Source organism: Silene latifolia, chromosome 3 (genome assembly GCF_048544455.1).
Source record: "Silene latifolia isolate original U9 population chromosome 3, ASM4854445v1, whole genome shotgun sequence".
Lineage (NCBI taxonomy): Eukaryota > Viridiplantae > Streptophyta > Magnoliopsida > Caryophyllales > Caryophyllaceae > Silene > Silene latifolia.
Window position 1 is genome coordinate 29,029,283 of NC_133528.1, and position 18,739 is coordinate 29,048,021.

General features: G+C 37.9%; 4 protein-coding genes across 16 annotated transcripts; 1 reads left to right on the top strand and 3 right to left on the bottom strand.

Annotated features, from left to right (window-relative positions):
- Window positions 1-569: 569 nt before the first annotated feature.
- Window positions 570-9,183, bottom strand: LOC141647471 (pentatricopeptide repeat-containing protein At1g34160). Of its 13 annotated transcripts, none has more exons than XM_074455671.1 (5): window positions 8,980-9,183; window positions 4,437-6,546; window positions 4,039-4,175; window positions 2,832-2,900; window positions 570-2,106 (listed from the first exon to the last, which is right to left on the bottom strand). In XM_074455671.1, the coding sequence occupies exon 2, from the start codon at window positions 6,374-6,376 to the stop codon at window positions 4,532-4,534; it is 1,845 nt and encodes a 614-aa protein (XP_074311772.1). In that variant the 5' UTR covers window positions 6,377-6,546; window positions 8,980-9,183; the 3' UTR covers window positions 570-2,106; window positions 2,832-2,900; window positions 4,039-4,175; window positions 4,437-4,531. The 13 variants fall into 13 exon arrangements, with proteins under 13 accessions (XP_074311772.1, XP_074311774.1, XP_074311769.1 ...); XM_074455673.1 differs by having other exon boundaries at window positions 941-2,270; XM_074455672.1 differs by having other exon boundaries at window positions 949-2,238.
- Window positions 959-1,834, top strand: LOC141648884 (cytosolic sulfotransferase 7-like). The gene has a single exon (XM_074457592.1). It carries the CDS (start codon window positions 959-961, stop codon window positions 1,832-1,834), a length of 876 nt encoding a protein of 291 aa, XP_074313693.1.
- Window positions 9,184-10,136: 953 nt separating the features above from the next.
- On the bottom strand, window positions 10,137-10,979 carry LOC141648885 (uncharacterized). Its single transcript, XM_074457593.1, has one exon. It carries the CDS (start codon window positions 10,977-10,979, stop codon window positions 10,137-10,139), a length of 843 nt encoding a protein of 280 aa, XP_074313694.1.
- A 525-nt stretch (window positions 10,980-11,504) lies between these two features.
- LOC141647473 (uncharacterized) lies at window positions 11,505-17,572 on the bottom strand. Its single transcript, XM_074455678.1, has 7 exons — window positions 17,222-17,572; window positions 15,358-15,660; window positions 14,249-14,457; window positions 14,108-14,156; window positions 13,911-14,000; window positions 13,599-13,661; window positions 11,505-13,278 (listed from the first exon to the last, which is right to left on the bottom strand). Exons 1-7 carry the CDS (start codon window positions 17,390-17,392, stop codon window positions 11,728-11,730), a joined length of 2,436 nt encoding a protein of 811 aa, XP_074311779.1. The 5' UTR covers window positions 17,393-17,572; the 3' UTR covers window positions 11,505-11,727.
- Window positions 17,573-18,739: the final 1,167 nt, after the last annotated feature.

Here is an 18,739-nt window from a genome sequence, read left to right on the forward strand (position 1 = left end):
TAATTACTCCCTCCGTCCCGGTTATTTGTTGTCCTTTGGTTTTGGCATAAAGACCAAGAAAATAAGAGGGTAAATGACAAGTGGAATAAATTGAGTGTGAATGATCAAATTAATCATCAAATTCATTCTTAAAATAGAAAAGATTACAAATAATTGAGACACCCTAAAATAAAAAAGGATAACAAATGATCGGGACAAAGGGAGTACTATAGAGTATATACTAACAATGAAGTCTCAATCTATACATTCGAACTACTCTCGCAAACTTAGTCTCAAGTTATGAGATTTTTTTTTTTTCGGGAACGCACCTATAGCGCAAGTTTGCATATTTAGAGAATGCCCAAATTCTTGTTTGAGCAGAGTTATCCGTTTTATAGTTAAAACGGGTCAAGTATTACCTACTTGCATAAATAGGACGAGAATAAACATCTAGGGAATCATAAAAGCTCGTCTCATCTATCTAAATAGTCTTGTACTCGGCCATTTTAGTTATAAAACGAATACCCATGTCTTAAGTTAGACTAACTTGAGGGAATATTGTGATATTAAATGCATAATAGATGATAATAAAGTTATATGTCGGATTGTTACCTCATTACTAAATGTTGTTCGGTATTTATATTGTTTGGCTCACACAGACATTGGATTCATGGAGTCATGGAGCGGTGGAGGGAGTTACGTTTCGCATAATTCGAAACCTATACACAATTCAAGTGAATTTGCTTGGAACTTGTATTTCTGCGAAACAACACCTTACTCTTCATGAATAGCATGAGATATATGAGGCCCCTAGATCTTATGGCCGGACCGAATTAGCAAGTCCAAGTAGAATAATAGGTTTAAGTTCACAATCTGGGTTTTTTGACCCACGCCCTTGTTTCCTGGGTTGGTTTCCCTTGTCCAAGTATAAAAATCCCGTACAGAAGCAATCAAACAACCTTATCTGCACATGCACTAAATGGTACGAGATGTGTACTCCGCTTTCAAAGTTCCAATAGCCATGGCAACAACAGAAAAGGAGCAGAAAGACGATGCACCAAGTTTTATAGATGAACTACCAAAAGTGGGGCCACCCGAGAGGGAAGCAGATCTAGTGAGATGGAAAGGGTTCTGGGTTACTATCACCCTCCTTAATTACCAGTTTCATCCTCTTCCCTCTGATATTATCCTTGCTTCCTTCCCTAAAACCGGCACTACTTGGCTCAAGGCGCTTACTATCACCCTCCTTAATTACCACAATATAAAGCAAGATTTCAACTTACAAATATTTAATCCTTTACAACAACAAAAACAAGGCCTTAGTCCCAAAGTGGATGATCCTTTGCTAACAAAAAACCCACATCAAATTGTACCCTTTCTTGAGCTAGAGTGTTTTGGGGATGACTCCAAGTTTGACACAGACACTATGAAGTCCTCTCTGAGAGTATTCAACACTCATCTTTCATACTCGATGCTTCCTGACAATGTCAAGAAATCCGGATGCAAACTGGTTTACATTGCTCGCAATCCAATGGACACCTTCGTTTCTTGGTGGCACCTTTTCCACAATAAACCCAGTAGTGATATCACCATGAATCAGTCCTTTGATCAATTCTGTCGGGGTGTTGTTCGTGGTGGGCCCTACTTTGACCATGTCCTTGGATATTGGAGAGTTTCTGAAGAGAATAAAGGCGGTGTGCTTTTCCTCACTTATGAGGAGTTGAAGGTGGATTCTTGTAAGCATGTCAAGAGACTTGCTGATTTTCTAGGCTGCTCTCTTAACCCAGATGAGATTGAGCAGGTTGTAGGGAAGTGTACTAGTGTAGTTTTGAAAGGCTTAGTAACTTGGGTGTGAATAAAAAAGACAAGTCCAAACTTCATTGGACAGGGTTGGATTTCAGCACCCTTTTTCGGCGTGTAGTCGATGATTATCAGAATTATCTGACACATGACAAAGTGGAACAAGCTCCAGAAGGTGGTTAGAGAGAAGTGGTCGGGAACTGGTTTGACTACCTGGTTCTCTGCTCTATCCGACCATGTCTCAAAGGCGCCTTCCCATGGAGAGGTAAAGGGGTTCGAGGGACAAAGCTCGTGTTGAAAGCACAGATCGGCTTTTTCGTGATGAACCTTAATAAAATTTGCATCATCAGACTACAACATCACAATACAACTACACAAGCAGCAGTGCCACTGAAGCAAGTCTTTTGTTATATTCCATAGTATTCCCATGTCTCAGAGTAGTGAGTCTTTGCTTTACCTCTGCATGTTTCATGTTATTTTAAGCATTTTTCCTGCTAATTTGAAACCTCCAGGTTTTAATCAAGTCAATAATCTTTGTATGCATTTGGTAAACTAGTAATTATCAATAAAACAAATCATAGTTCCCTCTGGTAAGCAATCCGTCCGTAATTGAACAGTTCATGTTGGTTATTCCAACTCTCTTGGCTATAAGTTGACATGACATATATTGTTCAACAAATATGGTCGTTAGATACACCTGGACCACAAAGATGTGTTCTTACATGGTACTGTAATTTTTTTTCCGCCCTCTCCCGAAAATGGAAACACGTAGACAGCTGTTTTATTAAAAAAAAAAAAATGTAACTTGTAGATTAACAGAAGTACATGAATCACATGGCCCGATACGCCTCTATATATAGCACATGCAGTTTCTTTGGAAAAAGCTTACATTTACCAGAAATGAATAGATATGCCATAAACACTAAATGTGCCTGAGGATTCATCAGCACAACTAAACTAGGGAACATTTTATAAAGCAATTAGGCAGGATATTAAAGATTTATAATGATGCCTACAGTCGATGTGGAAATTAGTAATGGGACTCAAAATACCTGCGATGCAGCATTGCATTTAAAGCACGCCATATTTCCGGCTCTGCCATGGTCCAAGACAGCAAATTTCTGAAGAGAAAAAAAATGATCAGCAACAAAGCATCCCAAATAAAACTGTACATCATGCCATAAACAAGTACACCAATATTAATATAGTCCAAATAATTATTTCAGGTTTCCATCATAATTCACAGAATTCCATCCAGAGGCCATAATGCATAAGTTCTGAAGGTCCGTTGGTTGTCATAGAGAAACTCTCAACTTCTTATTTACTGAACCCATAGTTGTACTGCTTAACATTCAAATCGGAGATGAAATTTGAGTTTAACATGTCTTCCTGGGAAATATAGCTGACAAGAACCCGCCTCTCTTATATCAATACCTTCCCCCAGCTGACAAGCTATTGAGTGCTACTTCACGATTTTCTCATCATATTAGCATTGTCAGTGGATTTCGGAGAATAAATTTTAGATTCATTCAGTCTGATGTCACTGAATGAGCTAAGACATACATTCTATTAATCTATTCTAATACAGTCATACTTATACCACAAGCATACAAAAATGTTACACCTGTCATGTTAAATCCATCTTACTTCACATGAAATTCAGCCCAAATCAAAGTTCAACAGTGATTGGGAGTATTTGATTCCGGACTCAAATGTCTCATACTCTCATATCAGTGGGAACTGGGAAGTTAGTAGGTATTTTCTACATGAACCACCACTAATCTGCCATCTAAAAGTCAACAAAAAATATAGATGACAATTGAGTGTGAACTGTGAACCGGAACCAAAACTGACTTAACCCGAAGAGTAAAGTCCGATCCAAACTATCTTTTTTGTTTTAAATCTACACCTGAACAGCATTTTTAAGAAAATCCAAATTAAATCCAGTACCAATCATTTTAAGCTGGACCTGACCCGATCCAGAACTCAAAATTTTAGCCTTCTGTAAGACTTCTGAAATTTTATTCAAAGAATCTTGAAAAGAAAAATGGGTTTCATACAGCCTTTAGGATAATATTTCAGAACGAGTTCGGATTTATATTACATGAAATTAATCTTGGATCGGGTTTGGGCAGAAGAGTCTTGGTTATGGATTGGGGTTGTATTTGGATCGGTGATCCAATAAGAAATTGGATTGCGTTTGGATCATGCTAAATCCACACTGATCAATTGCCATACCTAAAGAAAAGAAAAGACCACCTGCATATTAGGTTTCTGCTAAGAAGCGCACACTCCCTCGTGTTGCAGATATCGTCAATGTCAATGGCATTACTTTTGGTAATGTTCCACTGACTAAATTCATCTTCAGGGACTTGCAATAAATATCGTCTTCTGCGCTACATTTAGGAGTACCAAAATTAGATTCATATAATGACATGTGCATCATGTTTCTAACTATATGAAAAGAAATAAGGCAATCTTCATTGTAATGTAAAAGTAGCAACTACAAAAGCTCAACGACCAACTAAAACGTGCAGGACAATGTAATCTCTATGAGATCAACCCAGTTACCCGTGTGTAAAAATTAGCCCACAAAACTTTTGACATGCACAAATTGGAAAGGGATTAAAATACTGAACCAAAAAGTTGGGACATACACAAGACATTGCAATAGCAGCCCGATGACGTACACAAGAAATTCCTAGATAGCAGCTGTATCAGTATGAATTCTCCAAGGCTCTTCCACTGAATCTCACCAGTAATCCCTGCAAGAGCAAGTTCCCCCCTTGAATCTATGAAACCTAGCTCTATCCCTAACGATGATTTCACGATCATAAATCTTTGACACAAGCTTAATTACTGCATGACAATCCACACAAATCCGGAGATTTTTTATAACTTGAATTGGAGTTCCCTCACTGGTTTTTAGCAGAGCAAAGGCAACGGCCAATTTTTCGCTATGATGTGATAACACGTTCTCTTTATCCTCCTCTCCTATGTCATGCAATACAAATCTGATCTCAGCCACATGCCCATGCTCTTTTATCCTGAATATGATTTCATCCAACTTAGCATATATCTCTTGGCAACAGGGGTGGTTCTGATCACCATTTATAAATCTGTGGAAAACCCCATTTACTTCAGTGTAGCTAAAACCAGGCACCTTTTTTACATCCGTAGTTTTCATCGCAGTTCTCACCCTTCCTACATCATTCCATCTCCCATAGGTAGCATAAACCTGCGATAAGAGCACAAAATCTCCACAGCTATGTGAACCCAACTCGACAAGTTTGCGTGATGCAATCTCAGCCAACTCAACATTTTCATACGTTTTGCAAGCACCGAGTAAAGTCTGCCAAATAACAACATCAGGCAAAACAGGCATTGAATTGATGATATTGTACGCCTCTGTGAGCTTCCCTGCTCTTCCTAACAAATCAACAACTGCACCATAATGCTTCACATTCCGTGCAATTCCTTTTACCTCCATCATACTAAACAATGCATACCCCTCGTCAACCATACCAGAATGGTTACACGCGCATAGTGCCCCTAGATAGGAAAGCTGATCAGGCCGTACCCCAATTCTTTCCATTTCATCAAGAAGTTGAATCGCTTCCACTCCATGCCCATGCATTCCAAACCCCATAATCATCGAATTCCATGAAATAATACTCTTTTCACACCTCATATTCCTGAATACACCATATGCTTTATCCACTAACCCACATTTGTTATACATATCAATGACAGCATTACACACCGAAATCCCCACATCCAAATCCTCCTCCTTAATATAACCCCAAATCTTGTCCCCTTCCTTTAAAGCCCCCAATTGAGAGCAAGCAGAAAGTGCTCCAAGCACGGTCACATCATTCGCCTTCAACCCCTCCCTACACATCCTATAAAATAACTCCAGCGCCTCACTCGGACAGCTCCCTTGAGCCAACCCACAAATAAGCGCATTCCAAGACGCAACATCTCTTCTCGGCATTTCATCAAACACTTTGTGAGCATCCTTAAACTCCCCTACTTTAGCATAACAGTCCAACAACGTTGTTTGCAGCAACACATCAGTCTTAAACCCACTTCGCACAACAAGGGAGTGAATCAAACGTGCCTCCAGCTTCCTCATTGCACGTGCGCAAGCTTTAAGGGCGAATGAGCATGTGAGTGCATCAGGTTTCTGCGGGGCTCGCAGCATGTAGACCAAGAGGGAGAGGGCAGTATCGGGATTTGCACTCTGTGCGTGCCCTCGAATGAGGACATTCCAGTCATTTCGTAAAGGGTACTTGATGCAATTGAAGAGTTGGGTGGCATAAGAGAGATCGCCGTAGGCGGAAATGGCGGTGACCTCGAGGAGTTTGAAGCGGGAGGAGAAAGAGTGTTGGAAGAGGCCAGTGGTTAGTAGATGAGATTGGATTTGTTTAATGTGAGCGAATGACTTGCATTTTCTGAGTAGCGTGTTGATGAAGGCAACAGTAGTTGATTGGGTAGTCATATAATCATACGGAAGTGTTTGTGCCGGAACTGTTAAATTCCATTGATGTTGGCAGGTTAATCTGATAGGTAAGGTTTTTGCATTTTGGTGCCACATGGTAGGCTATGTGGATCTGTCAGTATATTTCGGCCTCACTAGACACGGGTGCAGCCATGAACTTCATGGCTGGACTTTGTCTTTTATTATGACCGGAACTCTGGTTTGTACGTCGAAGGCAATAGGGTCCGGCTGTATTTTGCTTCTTCTGCGATGGACCACAAATTAATCTGTAATGAATTAAACACACAAAAGAACCCTAAATCAGAAGAGAACCTCAAATTAGTTGCTTGATTCAGACTATCTTATCACACAAAATTGATCTCAGGGTTACTAAAGAACTAAGTGTAACGATGATCTAGATTTCTAGTTAATCTATTCACACGATTGCACCAAAAAATTTGTAAGCTTTCTTTGTATTTATTTAAAGCAATTTTTTAGGTATTTGGAATTACCTTGCTTTAGAACAAGTCAACAAATCAAGGCATTAGCACCACATCCCCTCTCTATGAGATGTATCAACGCTCCAATCACCAAGCATAATCTACTCTTTTTTATCACTATTATTGAATAATCGATTTCTATTTCGCAGAAGCATATAATTATTTAAACTGGCTTATATAACCCTTTTATGACTCTAATACGCAGCGTACTCAACCCTTAATTCACACATCAATACTACTTCACAGCACGCACATAACATCACACCTGAACATTCCAGGTTACAAGAGTCCATTGCAGATCCACCCAGAAAGAAAAGCGGAAAACATAAAAAAAACAACCACCACGCATCAACTAACCCATTGAATAAGATACAATGACAACAAACATAAATAATTTAGAAATAAAGAGTTTTTCCGCACACTTTAATAACTAACACTCTTTTTTACCAACTATCAATATCAAAATCTTTCATAAACTTTCTATATCAATAGCTTTCACAAAATTTCATTAACCCTTTATTTTCTTGTTCTTGTTGACAAAGAGGTAATGGATAACTAAGCCAGACACTTATGTGCGCACCCCGGCCGTCGAAGGAAGTATAAGGACAAAGGCAGAGATTGAACACCAACTTTAAAACATCACGAAGGGTCACAACCTGGCCCATGTTGAGGAGAGGCCTTGAAACATGACCTATGTTACTCCGACTCGACTACAACTATCGTACACGAGGGTGTCGTAGTGTGAGATACAGTAAATTTCTGCAAAGTTTTCAATTTTTGATCTAAAATGAAGCGTCAACGTGTCGTGTCGGATATTTGAAGTGTCTGACAGTCTAACACACGACATGTGACCAAGGTGAAATGTCGAAGACACATTGAAACTGACTACGAGTCACAATCAACTTTTAGAGTGGCACTTAATCAACATTACTAAGGGGGTAGCTGGCGTACTAGCATGAGTGGCCTCAAATACTAAGAGAGTAAGAACTGAAGCCTGACCATTAAAAACTACGAACAGAAGTGCTACCAGGCTACCAGCTCATCAGAGTGGCCATAAAATATCTTAAAGACATCAGCTCTGAAACTTACGCTTTCTGATTTACTTTGTATAAATACATGGTTGTTTTTGAAGCGTATTTGATAATTAGTAGCCTGTTTGATTTACATAAATTTGTCATAAGCTTTTTTTAAATATAAATCATCTCCATAGACGGACTGTCATATGCGTTTATGCAAATAGATAAGTTAAATCTTGCCTTGTTCTTCAAAGTCCCACAATAGCTCAACATGTCAAAATGTATCCAATGAACTTGATTTTTACATAAAATATGATGCTTTGTAATTATATCGAACACTCCCACCCACCAGATTCGCTATAAATATGCCCTTGCCGATTCGTGATTCGCTCTTACAGAATGTGTATTATGTGTATTTTTATTAAGTGACAAGATAGAATTAAGCTCTTAACGATTCGCGGTTCGTAGGGTACCCAAGCAAATCCGGCAACCCTGCTCCTACCTATACCTTTGCTTATACGGAATTCGTGAATAAAAGACTTCATTCAGTCAAACTCACTATGAATAGACATTATAACTCCTGAAAATATAACATTATATCGATCTAATTTAACTAGCATTTATCGATTATTATCAACTAATTTTCACGTCTTCTTTTTCCTTCCGAACTAAATTAACCATTGAAGCTTTCATACTACTACGACATTCTCATCTCATGTACTCATTCTTGTCAACTAGGAATTAATATCACCAACTACTAAAAACTACAATATTCGAATTGACGATGAATCCTCCTCAATCATACGAGAAGTTACTAACATCTTACAACTATAATCATACCAAAATTATCTCAGTTTCGGATTCTCATAAAAAGTCTACTTCATACTTACGAACCCTAACTTGCAATTCAGTAGCTCATTCCTAGGCTAACCCTAGCTAAAATCATCAGTAGAATCAAACTACCAATTCATTCCAGTTCAAACCCTAACTAAAATCTCCCAATTCACTAATTCATCAGCTTCTACTCTAGTTTATATTCTAAAAAATTGAGAATTCAAAAAATTCATATTCGAGGTTCTGTAATCACCAGAATTATAGAATTAGAAGAAAACGGAATATTATGAATTAAAATTGAGAGGACTAAATCATGAAATCAAATTCGAAATTAACGAAATATTATGAATTAAAATTAGGGTACTGATACCTTCAAAGAAATGGAGGAAATGAACCCTGGACACTCGAGACGGTCAATGGAGACGGCGTTAGACTGGAAGTTGCGTCATAGGTGTTTGTATTATTAAATTCTCGTATAAAACAGTTTTATACGAAACGGAATATTAATTAAATAACTTTGCTTTCATATGGGGGCTGTGAACTATTTGTATTTGTATCAACCATCAATAAACTCGTCTTACATAATGTTTATGTAAGACGGTATATTACATGAGAATGACTTGAAGATTAGTGGTCCGTAATTAGTGAAGGCGGATTTGTCGGTCGGAACTCGGAAGTCTAAAAGAGTCGCACACGAGCTAGCTCAGCTTTGACTATTGAGTCGTTGTTGACCTTTTTGGTTATATGTTACCTAGATATGCTGCGGATGTTGCCGCAGTAGATTTAAAAGAAATAAAGTAATCGTGATACGAGATTTTATTAGAAAATTAAATAGTAAATCGGGGTTAAAAGAAATACTATGAATTAAGTAGTACTCTTATTAACATTCACCCAAAATTTAGATGCCGACAGGTTTAAGCCTATTCATTATTCACGTACATCCAAATCTTAAACAGCTCGATCATGGGGAGTCTTCGACTTACAATTACCTTGATTTACATAATGTCATCCATATTAGCATGTAATGCAATGCTCATGGGAAAAAAAAATCAATTATTGTATATCTTAAAAACTCCAACTGAATGATGATATATCATCATATACTGAATGTGATATGAGCGCCTATAGATTTAAGGATGCATTTGGAGTGAGTGCAGGGGCGGTTTTGTCCGGTGATGTTGTAAATATTAACCGACAGATTTCGCAGAAGTATGATTATAACATTACTACAAATCAGTGTAGTGGTAATTGCGATAACTACAAACAAATGGCTTGGAATGCGACAACCAGTATCGGTAGTACGTTTAAATGGTGTATGTTACAAACCGTGCATTATTTTTTTTGCCAATATTATCCTTATGTTAATGTCCCAGAAGAACGTCCATATCATGTCAAAAAAAATTAGATTTGTATTAATTTGTCAAATAAGAGAATTGAATGAATCTACTATGTTTGGTTTTGTCTTCGGAAATTACAAGGAATAATACTTTTTTTTTTTTTTTTTTTGACAGTTGTAAAGAAAAGGTTTTACAATCGCAGGGCTTCCTTAGCCAGCCCATGCGCTAAGCTATTAAGACGTCGCGGAATAAAATTAAGACATAAACAATGAAAGAAACTAAGTCGTTCACGAATATCCTCCAGAATTCCAGCAATTATGTGATCTTCCTTGTCAACTCCTTCAATCTGGTTGATAAGCTGCAAACAATCAGACGATAAATTAATGTGTAGAATCCTCTGCGCTTGTGCCCATACCAGAACCTCTCTAACCCCGAGTGCTTCTGCTTGTAAAGCCGACTCAGCGCTGATGCGCACCTGTCTTCTCTCTATATCCTTCCCCGTATGGTCAAAAACCACCCAGCCGACCGCTGCTTCGAAGTTTCGTACCCAGCTAGCATCCACTTTGACCCGTACCGCAGCACAACTGTTATGTTTTCCTATAAGATTGACGCGGTGACCATTGTGAATGGCCTCTCTGTCCTCATGGTTCGAGCCTTCATCAGAACTTCTCAGCATCAACTGGGGTGGCTTAGTCTGTGAAGAGTTACATAGCATTTGCACCTTCTCCCGAACTGAATTATAGAAGCACCCCATAATCGTATGTGGGTTCAAATCCAACTCTTGAAAGATGACATTGTTCCGTAACGTCCATAAACCCCACAGAAGGGCCACAAAAGTTATCGTTTTGCCTTCGCCCCCCTCACTATTGGACAAGTATCTAATCCAATCATAAATCCATTCCGAAATAGAAATTCCCCCTGCACTTTCCACTCTGATTTCTAATACCGAACCTGCCCAGAGCCTGCTAGCAAGACCACAATCACGAAAAAGATGTTCCGAGGTTTCTAAACTCTTTTGATCGCCTCCACACATACCGCAGAACGGCTCAACATCAATCTTACGTGAGGAATAATACTACATCTCTTCATAATTTTCACAACTAAGAGGTTTCAAAGCTAAACAATAACAGTAGTTAGTAAAAGAAGATTTGTCGGTTGGAACTTGAAAGTCTAATAGAGTTGGACACGGATCTACACTAGTTATTAAAATGAGATTTGTAGGTTGAAACTTGGAAGTCTAATAGAGTTGGACAAGAATTAGCTCAGCTTTGACTATCGACTCGTACTCGACCTTCTTGGTCATACATTACCTAGATATGTTAGAGGACTTTGCCGCTGTAGAATTAATGATAGGACTCAATCCGGATGTGGGGTTTATTAAAAATACGACTTACTGAGGTATGGTACACATATTTTACCATGCTCTGGATCTAACTTGCATATTACATTGAGCATTTCCAACCTCCAACCAAACGTTGTTTAAAGATTTTTATGTCGGTAATTTTTCCATTATAATGCTGTCATAGTAATCGAGATTCGAGAACAGAGAAATTATCGGTGATTTTAAACTACCGTCTATTGAGTAATCCTTCATAATAACAGCATTCAAGTTTGTCAGGTTAGCTCTCTTCCTAAGTTGACATGTATAGTTCAAGAAGGCGGGTTCTCTATCCAGTACATTCACATACACACCGAGCACAAGAACCCCAAAAGTCACAGTATACTCTTTCGCTAGGTAAGCTGATTACTCACTAATATTCTGCTACTAAATCTCATGAAAGTCAGCGAGTGCAGGGCGATGCCTCAGTTATATTCACCAGTCTCCTCCCTCCATTACTACGCCAAACACCACGAACAGAAGCGAGAATTGAGTCTTGACTAGGCCTCACTACCATCAGATCAGAGGGTAAATCCCTGATGTTCAGATTTTGAACCATCGATGCTGAACTTTCACCAAGACGGTTCTTTAGGAACTTGGAGATTTTCTTTACTTTCTTTCCACCTCCACTTGCAGTTGTAACTGGACCATAGTTTGAGATACCACCACCATTTGACGAGCCAACAGCGTCTTTACTAATAGAATATTTCACAAGGGTCTCTCGAATTTCAGTGACAGCTGAATTTTTGGCCATAACTTGACTCTGAGAATCTGAAGCAGGAATCTTAGGCATTTTAGTATTTGCAGAAGTATTGGCTACAACTTTACTCTGAGATTCAGCAGAATTCTTGGATTTCCCTTTGGCTGCCTGATCCACCCCATTTGACGAGGATGGTTCTTTAAAGGGTTTGGCAGTCACCTTCAGCTCCTTCATATGATTCACTATCCCATCTGCTGACGCATCGCTTTTACTGGTCTCAAAATCTTCACATTTTTCCTTTCCTTTCTTTGTACTCTTACGACCACTCTCTCTCGGCAAGCAAGTTTCCATAAACCCGCCAAACCTGGATTTGTATGTTTCCATGAGCTCCTTTCGCTTCTGTTGGTCAGGACAAAGCCTAGCTAAGTCCAAAATGAGATGTTCGAGGCCAAACTGGTTGACATAGGAAAGATACTCTCCCGCCCCAATCTCACCATCAAGATAATCTTTTGAGATTTTTTTGAAGGTAGCAAATTTGTCTACATTGAATTCAAGAGCAGCACGTATATTGTCGACCATTGACTTATTAGCAGCCTGAACATCATCTCTGTTCGATGAAAGCTCACTGCATGCCGAAGGGGCTAGAGATCCTCCGTCAACAAACTCAAAAGCAGCTGATGACGAGTCGACCTGATTAATGCAACTGCTGGATAAATTGTCAGAACTAGCAGAACAGACCCCACTGGACGACGAGTTTAAATGGTTTGAAGGGTTCATAGAGCTGGATGATGGATAGTGACCAACTGTTAGGGGCCCACTTTGAGGTAACACTAGTGGACCAGAATGTGATCCATTTCCAGTATTTAATGACCCTAAAGAATGGGAAGAAGCCCTGGATAATGATGCTGGGTTTTGAAGCAAGTCCAGGGCAGTTTGACCTGCTTTCCGTGGGTTCTTTTTGGGTTTATACCGTCTTCTGTTTGATGAACTTGGAAGTGGAGGAAAACTAGGACCATTCAGAAGTACACCTCTGAAGTCCATAGCATTACCCTGACATCCCAAAGGTGGCACGGAGTTTGCAGATGAACTCATATGAGAAGTCCCAATGTTGCCATGAACATTTGAGCGGGTCTCTTCAGTATAAGAGGAAGTGGCAGAAGAGATTTGAGTACTTGACACCCTTGGACCACTAGTATGCGTTCTTATGCTGTATCCTTCTTCCTCCCTCTCCCCAAAATGAAAACACGTAGGTGGCTGTGATATTAAAAAGTACAATACATTATCACAAGAAATAGAAGTAAATAGCCCGATAAGCCTCTGTACAGGCATACAGTACATGCAGTTTTCTTTAAGAAACGTAAAAAAGTCGTGCGTTGACGAGAAATGAACAGTCAATTCCTCGAAAAACTCGATGCTTCGAAGTCAATCAACAGAATAGCAAAACAAACTTGCAGAAGATCCACCGAAGTGTACGAAAAAACTCCTAAAGCAACTAGGCAGAATAAATACAACCTTTTTTTTTGGTTTTGGGAGGAGGGGGGATTGCCTATTCTATATGGGAGATTCATAAGTACCTGCAAAGAAGCATTGCGTTTTGAGCGAGCCATATTTCCACCATGTTCCAAAGCAGCATGTTCCTGAACCAAAATAAAATAAAATAACAGTGATTAGCTGCAAAACTCAATAATTTAATCCCCAGAAACTTCTAACTAAAACAGAGTGACCATCATGCTGGATCGTGAATACTCATGTGTCAATGTCACACAATCCGTATTCCCAAATCACAAGACTGAAGGATGAATAACTTAAGTAATAAAAAGAATTGAAACAAAGTAAACTAAAAGAAAAAGAAAAGCAGTAAAACACAACATATTAGAGCATGAGACCTTTAAGTCAGCTTCAGTGGCAAAAACAATGAACTTCTTGTCAAGGCATTCATCATCCTCGCAAAGAAAATGAGTCTGGCAAAAGTGAATCTGAAAACAAGCATTTCTCCTTCATTAAATCACAAACAAATTACAACTAAATTAAATTCACTGCAAAACAATGTGGGATGAACATGACATGCAACAAAAGTCGGAACCTCTAAGTCATTGTAGTCTTTGTAGTATTCATACTGTGTAGGATGTTCCCTGAAATTGATGCATATTGGACAAGGGTTGGTTCACTTAAACAGAAAGCAAAAGAAATCATCTGTTTAACAGTATAAAGAATCTGGTTCTACCTCTCACATATGTGGCAAGTATAATGTTCAGTAGACATATGGAAGTAAAGTTCATTATCACCATAAAATGGTGTCTGGCAGAACTCGCAATATGGATGTCCAGAAAACCCACATCTTTCAGATTTACAACCATCAACTTCAGAATCACCATATCGCATATGCTGTCTTAACTGTACTCGGCTATATAGCTTCTGCTCACATATGAAAACCTGATTCACATAGTAGAAAGCATTAAGGTACAATCAATTACAACTAGAACTTTGTTCCATCTTCAAATAAATTAGCATAGGGGTTCATCTGAAAAATATTCACTACAATAGCAATTACAACAACAATGGTTCGTGAACCATTTTGCTCTATTATCACAACTCTAAACAACGAATAGTGAGACATTTGGGGAAAAAAATCATACTAGACTATATCTATAACAAAAAGTCATTATCCAAACTCTACAGTCGATGTGGATTTACCAATCTAGTTGTAGATAAACTTCACTTGCAGCCTCATTTCAAAAGTAAACATAACTAGGAATGGAAATCTGAATTGAAATGACACCACGTAGTCTAAAGTCAACAAATGAACCATAACATACAAACACGGAGACATTCCATAGCAAGTACCGTAAACTTATGAGTCAATTGAAGTCAAGCTAACAGCTTTAGATCTCTGATCATTATAAGAGGCAATACAACAACATTACCCCCAGTGCCTCACTGACTCCACAAATTGCAGGGTGGGGTTGGGTCGGGTGTACACAGCCTTACCGTTGCGTTGACAACACAAAGAGACTGTTTTCGAATGACCCAAGATGAAAATTGGGTCAAAAACCGCATCGAAGGACCTTCACTTCACAAGAGAAAGAAGCGCAACCACTTTAGTTAGCCATTTTGATTTATTTCATCATAATCCAGAACCAATGTACCTACCGAGTCTTTGGCTGATTGGCTCCATTGGAAATATGGAATTATTATAAAATGACAATAACTAAAAAATTTCAATTCGTTTTTACCCTTTTCGACCCATTTGTAGTCTCATACTTGTCAATTTACAAATATATAACAAAGCGAGCATAGCATGACAAACATACAAGTTACTATAATATTTATCACCTTCTTATTGGCTAGACAGAGGCTGCAAAAGAAAAGCTCATGCCGGCGAGTCAAATGCTCCTTAAGCTGCTCAATGTTCTTAATTTTGTTTGTTTTCTTGGAAGTCTGTTTGCCTTCTGCCTCTGATTTATCGCAGACAGTGCATGAAAGCCTACACATATCTTTGACAATCTTGTATGCATCGAAATCGTCAAAGTAAGCTTGTATGCCTTCAAGAAACCAGTATGAGCCCAATTTACCATCTTTTAAATGAGCTGGAAGAACTGAGAAGTCATTTATCACACGTGTGAGGGATCCTAATGCCTGTTATAGGAAGAAGCAGAGTCACAATTAGAAGATAAAAAATAAATACCACATCAAAATATTATCAAAGTCTCTCTTTGTTCCCAACTCCTAATCAACATTAAAGAGATTCAACACATAAGGTTCCCAGCCTTCTGTTAGTTTACTGGCTCAGTTACAAATGGTCTATCACAACAGTCCGAGATACTATAAACTGATGAAATTTGTGAGGAAGTGCATATTTACACGAAAAACTATAAATCAAAGCTCGTAAGCATTTATTCACAAATTTGAAAAGGAATGTGGGAAAATTAGCTGACATATCACCCTCTTTCATCTCCTTATCTAATTTCAAATGCACCTGTAAAGCTTCTTAGGCATGTTAGCTGGTCCGTCAAGCTTACAATCTCAACGCTCCAGCCAACTTCTCATTTTCTCCCTGGATCACATAACTTGGATACCGATCCATGTGTATCTACATTCACTCGCGCATATGAAATCTCTACTCAACATTCCCCTACAAAGAAGTAAGCCACTTCTCTAATCGTCCTAACTCCAAATATGGGTTTCATGCTTTGGATTTCAGCTTTTCCCTACTTATTGCTACAGAATTAGATTTCTAAAGCCAAATATCATCCCTAAGCTCTACATCCCACAGTCGTATTATTCCGCCCTGCCTCCATGCCCGTGATAAACTGCTTTAACAGGACCCAATGATAAAAGCATCCAACATTTCAAGGTTTCAATCATCTACAAAATCCAGCATACCCATAAGTCCATAACACACTCCATCAGCTTAACTTAAACATTTTGCCTTCACAATTGTCCTCAAATTTCGCCAACATAAAATCCCAACAATTACCCTGATTCCCACAACATAAATTAAAGTCTATGCAAATACTACAGCATATAATTTTTACATTGTCCGACAACACAACAAAATTGGTAGCAACATTTTAGCACAGCAACTAATCGGTGTTAAATTCCCGACAATTACCCTAATTTTCCCTAAATAATTCCAAAATCGGATGCAATTCACCAGAGACTAAATTTTAGGGTTCAAAATCTTGCCAACTTTTTCGTCGAATTCAACTCAAGAATCCTCCTTTACCGATTACATGATTTACATCAAACTTAATATTCCCCAATTATTTATATAAACAAAGTAATTTTTTCCGCCATATAATCCAAGAATCGAAGATGCATGCAATTTCCGACAAGGCAAATTACCAAGATACCCCTAAATAATCGAAAATCCACATAAAGATTCTAGAAACATACGGCATAAAATGCGTCAATTTGGTCCCCATCACCAAAATTAAAATAAATAAATAAATAAATTAGACCGACAATTAATGACAAAAATCGCGTGTTTCTCTAATTCAGACCGAAAACATTCTCATTTTTCGCTAAATTTAAGGAAGATTAAATTTTATTGTAAAATAAAATAATAATGAATGAAAAAAATCAGGTCTTTCTTAGAAGGAAACCTAAAATATTGGCGAACAAATTAAATAAACAGTGACGGAGCAAGGGGGTTACAATAAATCCGCAAGAAAAGGTAAAGGGGAAAAGAAGAGACCTTAGTGACGAAGACGAAAGGGGAAAGAGACTTGCAAATGCAGCAATGGCGATCAGCGCAAACGAATCTAAGGCGAGCGATGCAGATGGCACAGACGTCGAGGTGTCCGCAATCGCCGTACGCGACCCAGTTAACCGTTTCCGCACACACAACGCATGTCACCACCTCCATTTTTGTTGTTATTTTGTGTTGTTGATTTATGAGTTGTTGTGAAACTGACGAAATCAGGAGATGGTGGTGGGGGGGTTATAAAGTGGAGTGAGTAAGTGGAGTGATGATGTGTGTGAGAGTTACGGAGTATGTGTTTATGAGAGAGGAGAAATGTGTTTGACTATTTATTGACAAAACTATGACAAATTGACAAGTGTGTTACTGTGTTTAAGGTAAGTAAGGTGGTTCATGGTTCAATACTTCTTCTAGTGGGCCTTTGTTGCGTTATTAGGCCATTTAAACGGGTTAATCTGATCGGATTTGAGCGTGGTCGTTTCGGGTAGAATAAATTCAAATTGCAAGAGTTTGGGTTAGATGGGGCTTAGTTGTATCATTTTTAGCAATTAGGATACTCTCCATTTCATTTCTCTCCATTTCCTCTCACAAATCCATTTAATAATATTATCTTCTCTATATTCTATTAACCTTATATTTTTATGCATAAATCGTGAACCGTTCGATGTTGATAGAACACAATCTCGTCCGTCGAAAGGAAATGGCCTCTCCATTTCTTTTGAGGAAATGGAGAGGATTTTGACACTCCATTTTTAGATGTGTTGTTATCAAGTTACTAGAGATAAATAATTAATACGCGATGATAGGCATTTTTTTTTTGTTACAAGAAGCGGATTTTAAGCCCTAAAGTAAACGGAAATTAACTAAAAACAACGAAAAAGCATAAAACAGGACCATCCTAGACCACGAAACGCTCAAATCAAGTCGGTTTGGTCGGGTTTATCTACCATTGACAATAGTGAAAGTGTGAAACATTTCTTACTTGTGAACTTGTGGGGGCTCTTACGAAAAGGTAAAAGGTCAGCAAAAAGTTTACTTCATTCACTCGAACAAAGATTGAACTTATGTCCTCGCGATAAGGTGAACACACACTAAGGCCCTGTTCTTTTGGATTGAAAATGTCTGAACTGAACTGAACTGAACTTAATAGAACTGAACTGAACTTAATGGATCTGAACTGAACTGAACTGAAATAATAATAAAAAGATTACACTACTACTAATAATAATACCAATAATAATAATAAATATTATAATACCAATAGTAATAATAATAATAAATATTATAATAATATTATTCATTAATAATAATAATATATTAATATAATCTAATTATAATAATAATAATAATCTAATAAGATATATAAAAAATAAAATAATAAAATAATAATAAATATAATAATAATAATCATATATTAGTAATATAAATGATAAAATTAATAATAATAATATAATATATTAACAATAATAACTAATAAATAAATAATATAATAATAAAAACAACAGGTCTAAT

Excerpts from the sequence above, each read along its gene's own strand:
- LOC141648884 (XM_074457592.1), top strand. The coding sequence starts at position 959 with ATGGTACGAGATGTGTACTCCGCTTTCAAAGTTCCAATAGCCATGGCA.
- LOC141647471 (XM_074455671.1), bottom strand. The coding sequence starts at position 6,376 with ATGTGGCACCAAAATGCAAAAACCTTACCTATCAGATTAACCTGCCAA.
- LOC141648885 (XM_074457593.1), bottom strand. The coding sequence starts at position 10,979 with ATGTGTGGAGGCGATCAAAAGAGTTTAGAAACCTCGGAACATCTTTTT.
- LOC141647473 (XM_074455678.1), bottom strand. The coding sequence starts at position 17,392 with ATGGAGGTGGTGACATGCGTTGTGTGTGCGGAAACGGTTAACTGGGTC. Across the intron at positions 14,157-14,248 it reads ACTTGCCACATATGTGAGAG|GGAACATCCTACACAGTATG; the intron begins GTAGAACCAGAT and ends CATCAATTTCAG. Across the intron at positions 13,279-13,598 it reads AACGCAATGCTTCTTTGCAG|CCACCTACGTGTTTTCATTT; the intron begins GTACTTATGAAT and ends TTAATATCACAG.